This window comes from Loxodonta africana, chromosome 14 (assembly GCF_030014295.1).
Source record: "Loxodonta africana isolate mLoxAfr1 chromosome 14, mLoxAfr1.hap2, whole genome shotgun sequence".
Taxonomy (NCBI): Eukaryota; Metazoa; Chordata; class Mammalia; order Proboscidea; family Elephantidae; genus Loxodonta; species Loxodonta africana.
The window spans coordinates 81,461,257-81,475,924 of NC_087355.1; the positions used below are offsets into that span (position 1 = coordinate 81,461,257).

Below are 14,668 nucleotides of genomic sequence, written 5' to 3' on the forward strand. Positions count from 1 at the left end.
AGTGATTAACTAGCCAAAGTTTTACTTGCTGTACCTGAAACTCTGGGCTCTGCTGGTTTAAAGGCATTGATTCCAAAGGCAAGAGAGCTTCCATGAGGGTACACGACAAGGCTGCCTTCTAACTGGAAATTGAGACTGACCTTGTGCCGGTGAACCAACAAGCAAAGAAGGATGTTGCTGTACTAGATGGGATGGTGTGACTGTCACAGGAAAACTAGATGGCTACTATTCACGGTGGGGTGTTGGAGGGCATGACAGAGGGAAGCATATCGGAAGTACAGAAGATTCTAGGGGCATCTCTTAGTACTTCCATGCTCTGCGAGAACTTAAATGGAAAACTAAATAACTCAATACAGGCAGGACAACTGCAAACGGCACAGAATCTCAGGAATGAAGGTTGGGTCATCCAACCACACAAGGAACTATGACCAGCTGAGGTGCTTGCTGAGGGTAAAGGTAATACGGGATAACGACTAGAAGAAGGAAGCTATAAATATCAGTGACCAGCTACAACCACATGACCATCTGTAAGAACAAGGACTATATTAGTGGTATTTCTTCCAGGCCTTGATTTGAATATCTTTGTGTATAAATCTCTCTCTCGCCCTTCCTCTCTCTCTCTATATATATATTCATGTAAAAATTCTATACACACACATACACACATATTTCTTTGTTTTCTTTCCCTCATTCTAAAATAAGATGTGTTAATAGTGGTTGGCTTTATATCTCAACATTTAATTTACAGGATATCAAAAGGGGAGTGTGACTCCTCTAGAAGTGGAATTGACTGTCACCCAAAGATAGCAAAAGTGCCATATGGCACCTTATGTATCATTTTGGGGGAGAGGGAGGGATAGCACGGTTTCAGTTGTTTAAGGGATAATTGTATCAGGTTACTCAGAAGTATAATCTTTCTTTGTAAATTAAATATAGTAATGATAAATGTATATGGCTGCCAAGTTGATAAGAGTTCATCTCTTTTGGATTGTGGAATGTCATCTTGGCTAAGGCTGAGAACTATACTTCCCAGAGTCCACTTCTTTGTATGGTTCCTGGGTAGTGTTCACCAAAAGAGGAAACTGCATAAGGCTTGGGAAGTGAAATGGAAGCAGAAGGCACTACACTCAGGCAGTGGATGACACAACCTTGCCTGCTGAAAGTGAAGAGGACTTGAAGCACTTACTAATGAAGATCAAAGACCACAACCTTCAGTATGGATTATACCTCAACATAAAGAAAACAAAAATCCTCACAATTGCACCAATAAGCAACAGCATGATAAACAGAGAAAAGACTAAAGTTGCCAAAGATTTCATTTTACTTGGATCCACAATCAACACCCATGGAAGCAACAGTCAAGAAATCAAAAGACTCATTGCATTGGGCAAAATTGCTGCAAAAGACCTCTTTAAAGTGTTGAAAAGCAAAGATGTGATCTTGAAGACTAAGGTGCACCTGACCCAAGCCATGGTATTTTCAATTGCATCATATGCATGCAAAAAGCTGGACAATGAATAAGGAAGACTGAAGAAGAAATGACGCCTTTGAATTGTGGTGCTGGAGAAGAATATTGAATATTCCATGGACTGCCAAAAGAATGAACAAATCTGTCTTGGAAGAAGTACAACCAGAACACTCCCTAGAAGCAAGGATGGCAAGACTTTGGACATGTTGCCAGGAGGGATCAGTTCCTGGAGAAGGACATCATGCTTGGTAACATACACGGTCTGTGGAAAGGAGGAACACCCTCAATGAGGTGGATTGACACAGTGGCTGCAACAACGGGCTCAAGCATAACAACGACTGTGAGCATAGCACACGACCGGGCAATGTTTCATTCTGTGGTACACAGGGTCGCTATGAGTTGGAACCCACGTGATGGCACTTAACAACAACAACATATGTTTAGTTGTTTTTATATATGGCTGAATTCCTGATGACTACAGCAATGCCTAGGAGCCCTGGTGGTGGAGTGTTTAAACGCTAGGCTGCTAACTGAAAGGTCAGCCCCACTAGCCACTCTGCAGGAGAAAAGTGTACAATCAGCTTCTATAAAGATTACAGCCTGTGATATCCTTTGGGACAGTTCTACTCTGTCCTATAGGGTCACTGTGAGTCAGAATCGACTCAGTGGCAATGGATTAAAGCAGTGACTAAAACTCAATAGTTGCTCAATAAGTATTTGTCGAATGACTATTTGGGAAAGCCTGATCTAAATGCTCGTGTATCATCATCAGGATAACAATTGTTTTTCCTACACTGTATATGAAATATTTACTTAATAATGGTATAGGTAAAGAAGAGACAAAATGTTATGGACTGAATTGTGTCCCCCTGAATATGTGTTGTAGATCCTAACCCCTACACCTGTGGATGTAATTCCTTTTGGGAACAGGATTTTCTCTGTTATGTTAATGAGGCCATATTGATTTAGGCTGTGTCTAAAATCCAGTCACTTTTCAGATATAAAAAGAGCAGGTCAGGAACAGAAGCAAGGAAGCAGAGATGGGGGAAGACAGATACAATACACATGAAAATTGCAAAGGAATGTAGGAACAGAAGCTGAAAAGAGACAAGGATCTTCCGTCAGAGCTGAGAGAGACAGAAAGCCCTCCCCTAGAGCCAGCACCCTGAATTCAGTCTTCTAACCTCCTAACTGTGACAAAATAAATTTCTGTTCATTAAAGCCACCCATTTGTGGTATAGCTACCCACTGTTACAGCAACACTAGATAACTAAGACACACAAATATCAAAAAGCATGAAGAAGGCAGTAGAGTAGGAAGAGTAGGATGGGGAGGAAGAAGATGAAGAGAAAAAAGAGGATATGGGAGAAAAGTAAATGAAGAAATGGATAAAAAGTAAGTGGGAGAGAGGAAAAGAGAGGAGGAAACGGAGAAGAATAAAGAGGGAACAGCACACGTATAACATGCTATGCTGGGCACTTCATGTAGCTTATCTTGAGACAAACCTATGAGGCAAATATTATTATTCCCCAGTTACAGATAAATTCAGTAAGGATCAGGGAAGTTAAAGGACTTGCTGAAAATCTTTATAAAGTGATTGAGCTGGAATCCAATTTCAGGGTGTTTGATTTCAAAACTGATATTATTGCCATTATACCATGCCACCACAGAAAGCAAACATATCCAGAAAAGAAAACTGAAATACTGCTTAAAATCATATTAAAGCATTCCCAGTTGACCTGAAATTAGTTTTAACTTCGAGTTTGGCTAATTTGCTGAGATACCAACTTAATAATTAGTGCTTTTTATCTATGATCTATTTGCACAAGCAGAGAGTGCTATGATTTATAATAAATGTTTTGTATAGTAATTCTAAGATCTATTGAGCATTTTCACTAGCCAGTACTTTATTATAGACAAATGATCAATTGTCATATATGTAAGGTACAGACTTTAATTTTAAACTAGTTCAAGGATAGTATTAGACAAGGTAGGTGCATTAAAACACTGTAGTAGTAATACTGATAAATAACTCTGTGTTTACCCCATAAATGATACGCATACATTCTGCACTAAGATAAACTGGGTCTGGTGGGTCACAGTCAAGGACAGTGTAGCCTTTTGTTTCAAATCAATGGAGGTACGTCAGGGTTATCTTCAAAGTCTGGGTCGTCATCACTTGGTATACGTTTTGGTTCAGATCCAACTCTTCTAGGTGTGTGTTTTTTCTCTTGAACAATGTTAGCCACATCAGGAAATGAATGCTTGCTAGGATCTACTTCTAGCTTCTCAATTTGCTTGCTTCTACAACAACAATGACAAGGGCAAAGGGCAATTAATATTACATCATTTAAAATTAAGTTTCAAATAGACTTAATTCCTTCGCTCACTACTCAACAAACATTGTCAAGTGCTCTACCTGGAGCATAAAGGTAAAAATACAAGACTGGCCCTACCTTCAAGTAACTGTGAGCCTTGTAAAAGCAAGATTCTGATGTCTGAAGAGATTAAGTGCTAAAAAGTATTACAGGGCTGTGCCAATCCACAGGCCGCTGGAGGAGAGGTCACCTGGGGGACTCAGCTTACCAGAAATATTTTCGATAACTGAAATGATATAGAGGCAAAGTCCCCAGCAAGGCTCAATATCAGAATTGCTCTAGGCAGCTATTACTCCTGAAGGCAGCTAGGCAGGCTCCGAGAACCTGCTGCTTCGGACAATCCGACCTGCCACGCTTTGGCAGGGGTGCTTATTCTCCAAGACGAGGTGCACTGCACGGCCTACCCCACCAGCTCGCCTCCTACAAGAACTCCTGCTGCCCTCACCCAGCCCTCCCAGCAACAGCAAGAATGAAACAGGACAAGGAAGAACTTCAGCTGGTCAATGATTCCCATTATCACAGCCATATGGGCAGCTCTACAGCTAATACAGGTCGCTGGGCCACTTCCCTGGCCATTTTGATTAGATAGGTCTGGGACTGGACCCGGTAATCTGTATTTACGTAAAGTCCCCCCAGTGATTTTCATGTTCAAATTATTTTAGAGTCACTGTACCATTCATTCATTCATTTACTCATTCCACACATATATATGAAGTACTTCCACCTCTGCCCCCCAGCCCCATCAGTTTGTCAAGCTGTGGTGGCTTGGGTGTTGCTATGATACTGGAAACCATGCAACTGGTATTTCAAACACCAGCAGGGTCACCCACGGTGGACAGATTTCAGTGGAGTGTCCTGACTAAGTAAGACTAGGAAGAAAGGCCTGGCAACCTACTCCTGAAAATTAGCCAAAGAGAACCCATGGCTTACCTGTAGAACATTGTCTGACTCTGTTGCTTTGAACATGCTGTCAGTTGGGATCAATAACTAGAGGAGGACATCATGTTTGGCGAAGTGGAGGGCCAAGGAGGGCAAATAAGACCCTCGGTGAAGTGGACTAGCACAGCAGCTGCAATGATGGACTCTAACATGCTGCTGATGGTGAGGATGGTACAGGGCCAGATAACCCCAACGCTGTTTACCTAAGATCGCCAAGAGTCAGAGTCGACTTGATGGCAGCTCCCAACAACATGTTCCAGTTGCCACACCAGGCACCAGGCAAACCATGGTCTGCTCAGATAGACAAGGTCCCGGGCATTCTCTCACAGCACGGTGCAGTGCTCTGATAAAGAATCTATCACACTGTCAGGTAGTGGTTTCATATTGGTCTGTCCCCCTCCCTGGGCCAACTTCTTTGAGACACAGGTTTTGTCTTTTTCATCTTACATCCTTGGCATATAGCTTTACTGAATACTTGTTGAATGAATGAAAAGATATTGTTGTACTATTGGGGAATACTGTTGGACCCTCAATGAGATGGACTGACACAGTGGCTACGACAATGGGCTCAAACATTACAATCGTGAGGATGGTGCAGGACTGGGCAGTGTTTTGTTCTCTTGTACACAGGGTTGCCATGAGTCAGAACCAACTTGACAGTACCTAACAACAATGCTGGGGAATAAGAAAATTAAACAAGAATGATCTCTGTACTAACGAAAATCACAGTCAGTCTCCTCCAGGAGCCCCAAACGATGGGCCTCAAACTAAATTCACCCAGTAGACCCGCTTTTTAGGGGAGAAGGAGGTTCGATTTATTTATTTTTGGAAGTGCAAACTCTCTATTTTCCTTGCAACCCCCATGCATTTCTGTACCCTGCTCAGCTCTTGAAGGCATTTGGGTTTTTTGACTTCTCTTACTATTTTGACGGAAATCGACTCGACGGCACTGGGTTTGGTTTTCTTTTCTTACTATTTTGACTAATACACACATCCCCCTGTGGAAAAATACAAAGTATACAAAGCGTATAAAATAATCTGTTCTGAAGACCTAGAATGCACACTGTGAACTGTGAATGCTGAAAGAGGAGGGAGAAATCAAACCAGACTTGCGCTCTGTGAAGAGGTGAGAAGAGGTGGGTCTGAAGATGCCTGGAAGGTGTTTAAGGATTTGGGTGAGCACAGGGAAGGAGACTCCAGGGGAGGCAGGGGCCCCAGTTAAATGAATAGTGCACGGCCATTTCCTGCCCATGCAACCTCTGATGCCTGGGTGCCATGGTATTCACTGTCTCCTCTGCCTTTAAAAGGACCGAAGAACTGTTACACAGGAAGTGATACCAATGTCCAGGAAGTAATCACCCTCCTGATGCTGGTGACTGCCTGCCTGACACTGCTGGCCTTAGAAAGGCTTGCCTGCAAGGTTGGCCCTTGGTTGGCCCCTGGGAACTTGGATGGTAAAGTGTTCCTACACTGATATGAAACATTCCCTAAACAATAAGAGTGGCTCATGGTGGCTAGACTGTGCAAGCAATGTGGTTGATAGTAAACACCTGCTTTCCTTTTGGGAGTCTGAATTTTGGAATGAGGTAGGAAGAGACCAATCACCAATAAAAAACCTGGACAACACTTCACAAGTGTCACAACTCATTGCTGGAGGAATTAAGCTTGCCCTGTGAGACTCCAGAGCCCTGGTGGCTCAGTGGTTAAGAGTTTGGCTGCTAACCAAATGTTGGCAGCTCAATTCCACCAGGCGCTCCTTGGAAACTCTCTAGGGCAGTTCTACTCTGTGCTATAGGGTTGCTATGAGTTGGAATTAGCTGGACAGCAACGGGTTTGGATTTTGGTTTCTGTGAGACTCCACAGGGAGGGGACACTTGGAAATGTGCACTAGGCTTCCTCTGGACTTCACCCTTTGCTGATTTTGCTTTGCATCCTTTCACTGTAATAAATCTTAACTATGTACAACTATGGTTAAGTACAACTATGGTTAAGCTTTTGGCTGCTAACCAAAAGGCTGGCGGCTCGAATCCACCAACTGCTCCTTGGAAATCCTATGGAGCATAGTTCTACTCTGTCCTATAGGGTCGCTATGATTTGAGATCAACTTGACGGCAACTTTTTTTTTTGTTTTTGGTAAGCCCTTCTAGTAAATCCCCAGACCTGGCATACTAATTGTATAAGTAATAATAATGAAAATAACAATGTTCAGCTACAGTGAAATGGCACTCTCCAGTTTGGAAAATGTTTTCTAATACAAATGTAGGAAGTTAAAGTACTCACGGACCTATACTACAGCTGTTATTAAATTAAAAAAAAAAAAAACTAAACTAAACTTGCTGTGGAGTCGATTCCGACGTACAGCAACCTTACGGACAAACTGGAACTGCCCCGTAGGGTTTCCAAGGAGCAGCTGATGGATTCGAACTGCCGACCTTCTGCTTGGCAGCGGAGCTCTTAACCACTGCACCACCAGGGCTCCTATTAAATATAGCTCTACTTTTAATTACTATGTTCTTACTTAAAAGGCTATGACATCTGTGGCTTAATTAAGGAAATATCTAAAAGCGTCAGTGATAATTATATTGTCTTTGACTTTGAGGAAAAGAAGCTTATCCCTTCCAGGCATATCCCTGGGCCATAATTTTGGGATCTCAGGCATAAACAGTGAACATAGCCAGTATCTGGTTACCTTCAGCTTACCTACTTAGGGGCTGGGATAACTAATTGCATGGGAGACTTCAATTACTCATGAGTCTCTGGGGTAATAGACAGTGAGCAGCTAAGCCGAGGGCACTTGAGGATCACACTAATCCCCCCCCAGACAAGTAGGGCTTTTCTCACCTACTTTCCCCACCTCAGTGTCAGAGGCCCTAAGCCAGAGATGGCTGTCTCTAGTTTGCCCAATACCCACCTAAAGTCTAGAATCTAGTAAGAAAAGGTGGAAGACAAATGAACGGGTTCATTACCATGGAAGAAAGCAAAAACTAAATAAATAATAATAATAACCTAAAACCAGTAGGAGTAAAACACATCAAAGACAGATTCCTTCTATGAAAGAACATAAAGAAATAATCTTTTTTCCAGTACTATGGTGAGTTAGTATATTTGGACCAAGCAATTCCACTTTCCACTGAAAATCTTCCTGAGATCATGAAGTAATTGTTAGTTGCTGTCAACACACTATTGTTAATTGCCATCAAGGCAGCTCCGACTCATGGTGACCCCATGTACGACAGAACAAAAGGTTGCTCAGTCCTGTGCCATTTTCACAATTGGTGGTATGCTTGAGTCCACTGTTGTAGCTACTGTGTATTTTGAGTGCCTTCCAACCCTTTAGCACAATTTTGGACAATATTCTGTTGTGATCCATAGAGTTTTCACCGGCTAATTTTTTAAAGTAGGTCATTCTTCCTAGTCTGCCTTAGTCTGGAAGCTCTGCTGAAACTTGTCCACCATGGGAGACCCTGCTGGTATTTGAAATACTGGTGGCATAGCTTCCAGCATCACAGCAACGCGCAAGTCACCACAGCAGGACAAACTGACAAACTGGGGCAACAGGGTATCCATATTAGAAAAATATTAAATTATCAAACCTTAACAAAAGTGTCATACCTTAAACAATCAATTCTTGATGGATTATACTTAAATGTAAAAGGCAAACCTAAAAATTATAAACTATAACGTAAAGGACTGTCTTTTTATGAATTCAGGGTAGGAAAGGATTTCTTAGAGAAAAAATTAACCATAAAAAGTTTAACAATTTCAGTTGTTTTAAAATTAAGATCTTCTGTTCATCAAGAGACACCATGAAGAGAGTAGAAAGGCAAGCCCGAGAGCGTACCAGGTTTTATAATCCTCGTTCCACTAATACCAACTGTGCGAGCTTTGGTGACTTACGCCACCTCTCTGCCTCTCGGTACACAGAAACACTAGTTATTTTGAAGATCAAAGATAATGTATAGCATCATGTAGCACAGAGTAAGCAAAAACCCACTGCCATTGAGTCAATTCCAACTCGTAGCGACCTTATAGTGACCCTATAGGACAGAGTAGAACTGCCCCATAGGGTTTCTAAGGAGAGGCTGGTGGATTCAAACTGCTGACCTTTTGGTGAGCAGCTGAGATCTTAACCACTGCACCACCAGGACTCTGTAGCCCAGAGTGGGCACTCAATAAATACCTTCACTTTCTGAGAAAGTGGCATGTCTAGCTTCATGTCACAGTGTCACAGGATGCCAAGAGTTGACCAAGTCAGTTACCGTTGCCTCACATGTGATCCCATCCGGCCAAGATGAACAAACCCCAACCTGATCTGCTCTTCTCCCTCCATTCACTCTGCCCCCACAGCATGACGAGTGGGCCACTCCGGGCTGAGAAGGGTTGAGGGGCCGTTGAGGGGCCATTCAGTGGACCGCTGCCCCCCGCCACCCTTCTTCCCTCAAACCACCAAGCCTCCCTGGCCTTGATCCTTGGCATGCAGCCTTAACTGGCAGCTGTTTGGTTAGTGGGGTTGCCCAACCAGAGGCTGAGACAGTGTGATAATGACGTTTGTTGATGTGATTAAGGAGTACCACAAACGGTCTTCACACAGACATTTTATGTGTGGTTATGGGGTGATCGTGTCTCAGTAATCAAAACGGAAAGGAAAAGCACTGTAAAACTACTTCAGGAGGTACCACCATGAAGAATTATGCTCAGATATCTTGAAGCGTAATCACAGTCATGACAGCATTCTTGGGGTCTGAAAACCATCTCCAAACTCTTTGCAAATGGTTTGGCTCCCCAGCCCTGTAATTCCGCACAAACTGCATTCAGACTCTTTACATATGTTGGGGGTTAATTATATCTGTGAATATTCATAATAGTCATAATACCCTTGAATCTCTGTAAACATGTATCTGAAATGAAAATCACTAAGCTGGGAATCAAATTCCAAGATTATAAACAGCAACCCACTTTCCAGTCGGTACTCAATTTCATACCTGTTGGTCAAACAAACCCCGTGTTTGAAAACCTCTACAAAATTTCTAAAAACACAGTTGCCTTTGAATACACTGATGCCTGCCTGCTTCTATTATGTAAGGCATATATATAGCTCTTGTTCAGGTATTTTTATGATGACAATTCTGGCATACACATTTGTATCACAAAGATCGTTTGCCTTGGTTCAAAATAGATTTTACCATCTGGAGGGGAAGAGTCTGGAAACCATGACAAGCAGAAGGGCAGTTGAAAGAACTGGGACACTCGTTCTAGAGGTGGATTGAGAAACACGAGAGCTTTGTCCAAAATAGTTTTAGGGATGTCGCTGCTTAAGGAAGATCAGTTGTGTTCTGAGGGCCCCCAGGGAGCTGAGTCAGAACCCTCAAGTGGAAACCAGAGAGAAAGACGAAGAGCTAGCTAAGATTGGGGGCATACCGAGATTGAGATAAGTGTTCTATTGAGAGGGTGAGGGCCCTCCTGACCACTGGGCATCTTCCATCCTTTGCTTACACACCTTTTACAGCAGGACCCTCAGCAATCGTAGCTAGCTCCAAGAGTCTCAGAATCTATGAAGTGACACGTGGACCACAAAAGGGGGCACTGTGAGCAATGGGATGAGCACGGTTCACCAGAGCCACCCCAACACATCATGGCTACGTGACCTTGAGGACATTCTAAACTTTTCTCTGCCTCAGTTTCCCCATCTGAAAACAGGATTAAAAACTGTGAGGGTTGAATGTGCTGATATGGGAAGAGCACGCAGAATACATAGCAAGCGCTCATCAAATGTTGGCCGTCATGGGTGCTGCTATCTCCACCCTCATGATTCTCACAAGCTATTGGGCCCTGTAGGGGCACAGATTTGTTTTTCATGGACAAGAGCCTTACAAATCAACAGGTTAAGGTTTGGGGAACAAATATTACCATTCATAGTATGAGTAAGCTTTAAACCTCAAATAATTGTATCTTTTCAGACCCTACATTCTAGCTGACAAATGACAATGAAGAGAATACAATAAAGCTAAAGACAGCCCCAAGGGGTGTTACCTTTTGTTTGTTTGTTCTTTGATGATGTCTGAGGTGGTTTTCACAGACTTGGCTGCTTTTCTGCCACTTGTGATTACTTCTCCTACCTGAAATAAAAACACAACACACGCTGTGGTACAGTAATCCCTGATGTGCCTTTGAAAACATTCCTCCTCTCTCTCTGTGTGTGTCTGTATCTATAACCCAAACCCAGTGCCATCAGGTTGATTCCGACTCACAGTGACCCTATAGGACAGAGTAGAACCGCCCCATAGAGTTTCCAAGGAGCGCCTGGCGGATTCGAACTGCCAACCCTTTGGTCAGCAGCTGACTAACCATATGCCACCAGGGTTTCCATATACATATACACACCCATTCAAGGATACAAAAACATTTTAATTTTTCACCAAGTATTCCACGGAAGAGTCTAACTTTAAGCCCCTATGTGTTGTATGCAGAGGGTTATACCACACATCATATCTGTTCAGCAAAGTCCTGCAAAGCCACAAGCTATGCTTCAGATTGCCAAAGTCCAACCAGCGAGATACAGATGAATTAATTCATTTAATACATATTTCCTGAGAGCCAACAACATGCCAGACACTACTGGGGGTGCTGGGGACACACATGTGAGTCAGGGCCTGCCTCTGAGGAGTTCCCAATGGGACAGGCTGCTGTGGAAAGTCCTCCAAGCTGCAAGTTCGAGTCCTTATTCTCCCAGGTCACCGGACCCTGGCTGCCTCCTCTGTAAAAGGAGGGAATTAAATTATAATCTCAAAGGTTCCTTCTTGGTCTGAAAAGTTCCGTAATCCTACTATCGTTTTTGTTGTTGAGTGTCGTCAAGGCGATTCCGACTCATAGTGACCCTATATGATAGAGAAAACCACCCATTAGGGTTTCCTAGTCTATGATCTTTACAGGAGCAGATCGTCGGGTCTTTCCTCCTGTAGAGCAGATGGTGGGTTCAAACCAATGCCCTTTCAGTTACCAGCCGGGCACTTAACCATTGTGCCACCAGGGCTCCTTCTTTTAAACTAAAGAAGCATAGGGCTACACATGCAGAAGTCTCCATAAATGTGCATTTATTTTACTCAATTCAACACACATACTGCAAAGATTATTCTCACCCAGCACCCTTCCTCAAGCAGCTCATAACACGTGAGAGTGTGGAGAGAAAGTGCTACCACTTACTTAGTGGACCCCAAACTATATGCTAGGCACACGCCTACCCATGCTATTTACTTTACATATTTGGTTTAACCCCCACCCCCACACTAGTATGAGACATGACTACTAGTAGGGGAGAGAAGCAGTTTTAAAGCTCATCTTTTCATGTTGCCTTGGTCCACTGGTCATGGAGGAGACCCTGCCCTTCCAAGGAGGAGAGTGACTTGGAGTGACCTTACCTTCCTGTCTCCACACTCATTAGCTGCTTCTCCTTGGTGAGAGAATGGCCGCTCTGCTGGGCCATGTCTCCCTGGTGGGCAGGCTTACTGCTGTGAAAGAAGGTGAGGGCCCTCTGCCTCCTTCTTGGTCCTGCCCGAGACTTGGTGGTTGGTTACACTGCTATGGTCCGGGTCCAGGCAACTCACCAAGGAAAAAGACTAGGATTGGACTTTGGGGGCCTCATCACCGCCCTACTCCCATCTGCTGGGCCAGGCAAACATGCTGGACTCAAGGTCTATATTTGAGAAGGAAGTTAGAAGCTCAGGTTTGGCATCAGTCCTAAGCCACATTCTCCTACCCATGTTTTACTGGATCTTTGCATTGGAGTACTGGGCATTTAATCAAATTAATAAGTGGGATAATTTGTTTTGCTTGGACTCTTTGTTGTAGGCTCCAATGGTCAGAAATCTAGAAAGCCCAGCCCGCTGTTTATCACACATCTGCTTCAATGACTGAATGATGAACGAACGAATGAGGGAAGGAATCCTGGTCTGAGGGGCTGTAGCATCAAACTCAGGGAGGTGAGTGCTCTTCTGGACCAACAGCCCTAGATGGCAGCCTTTCTCATTTGTTACATCACGTGGTAGCACAAGAATTCCTAACCAACATACTCTTTATTCTTTTTTTATAATGCAGTTGTATGTGTTTCTATCATATTTTATAAACATGCAGTATGTGTACGTACGTGTGATTTAGCTCTGCGACTTTACACCAAAGGACATGAACACAAGTATGACTTCCCTTCCTACAGATTTTGTGGGAAGGTCTATGTGCAATGCAGAGAAGGATCTGCTCAGGCCCCACCCTTTCAGTATATGTATTGATCAGCAGACTGCAGGAGATACCCCTAAGCACCACAAATGGTTTGTGCAATGGCCAGACTTTTTCTGAGATTCTAGAAGGAAAACAAAACAAAACAATGAATACTGCACGTACTAAAGACACGAAATTTCAAGGCTGGAAGAGTTTGTTCAGAAATGTTTTGAAAGAGGCACAATCTGCATAACAAAAACTTGTATGAGAAGGCTATAGAACCCACTGCCATCGAGTCAATTTCAATGCATAGGGACCCTACAGGACAGAGTAGAACTGCCCCATAGAGTTTCCAAGGAGCACCTGGTGGATTTGAACTGCCAACCTCTTGGTTAACAGCTGTAGCACTTAACCACTATGCCACCAGGGTGTCCAAGGCTATAGAAGAACTGGCTAAAGGCCCCAGTGCAATGGTCCATGAACAGTTAAAGGAGGTGACTCACAGATAGGGTCACTAACAGCGTGGGTTTGTATGATCATCAGATGACGTTTCTTTTGGAGGAGGCCACTCTGAAATGTTTTATTTGCTAAATTTTAAATATATTCATGTTATAATTTCGTTGCTTTGCACTAATGTCTCGCTGGCCAACAATGGTATATTTTTGGATGCTAATGTGGCAGAGTAGGAATGTTTAGACTATTTTAACATGAAAACTTGATTGGATTTTCCTCCTGTTCTTTAATGGAACCAGTAGGATGGACTACGAACATTTCCCCACATCCTGCTGACCATTTCCCCTTAAGGAAATGGAAAGCATTTTTTTTTTTTTTTTTTCAAAATTGCTACTGATTTTAGTTCTGGTTTAGTAATGTCTAATGTGAAAGAGCCCCAGCGGGGCAGTGGTTAAGAGCTCGGACTACTAACCAAAAGGTCAGCAGTTCAAATCCACCAGCTGCTCCTTGGAAACCCTATGGGGGCGGTTCTACTCTGTCCAGTAGGGTTGCTATGAGTCAGAACCAATTCAGTGGCATCTAACAACAACAACGTGAAAGAAAAGGAAAACAGAATGGAGGAGAGAGACTAACAAGAGATTGCCCTGATTGATAAGAGAGGGAGAGGTCACAGGTGTTGAGGTACTGGGGACCCACATGTTCCTCCTGGCAGGATCTCAGGTGGGCAGCAAGATCTCTGACAGACGTGGCTCATAGCAGCACTGTCCAGCAGAATTGTCTGCAATGAAGGAAACATTCTGCACTGTCCAGTATGCTAGCCACTAGCCACCTGTGGCTGCTGAGCATTTGAAATGTGGTTCGTGCAACTGAGAAACCGAAGTTTTCATTTTACTTAATTTTACTTAAAATTTACATAGCCAGGCAGATGGCAACATGACCAGAGTCAGTCTCTAATCTCTTGTGGGGCAGGTGTGATGATTCTTCTTCAGGAGTGAAGGACGTCCATTCACACTGCTTACCCCTAACTTACCTGTAGGGCTTGGCCCATGGCCTTTTCAGTTCTGGGATTCTCTGCCCCTTCTTGACATCCTCGACCTGGAACTCATGTGATGGTGAGAGTCGTGAAGCCTGCATCCCAGTCTCTGATCCACGTGAGGTATGGAGGCCTGTCCCCTGGGGCCTAGTCAGAACAGTTCTAAAGGCCCATCTCAGCCTCAGAGCT

General features: G+C 43.5%; 1 protein-coding gene across 1 annotated transcript in view; it reads right to left on the reverse strand.

Moving 5' to 3' along the window:
* Positions 1-3,339: 3,339 nt before the first annotated feature.
* Positions 3,340-14,668, reverse strand: part of DNAAF11 (dynein axonemal assembly factor 11) — an 83,893-nt gene continuing 72,564 nt past the window's right edge. Inside the window, exons 11-12 of the mRNA XM_064267672.1 lie at positions 10,816-10,897; positions 3,340-3,772 (exon numbers count right to left, since the gene is read on the reverse strand). Coding sequence (XP_064123742.1) covers positions 3,595-3,772; positions 10,816-10,897 — 260 coding nt within the window. The 3' untranslated portion in view covers positions 3,340-3,594. The remainder of the gene's footprint in view (positions 3,773-10,815; positions 10,898-14,668) is intronic.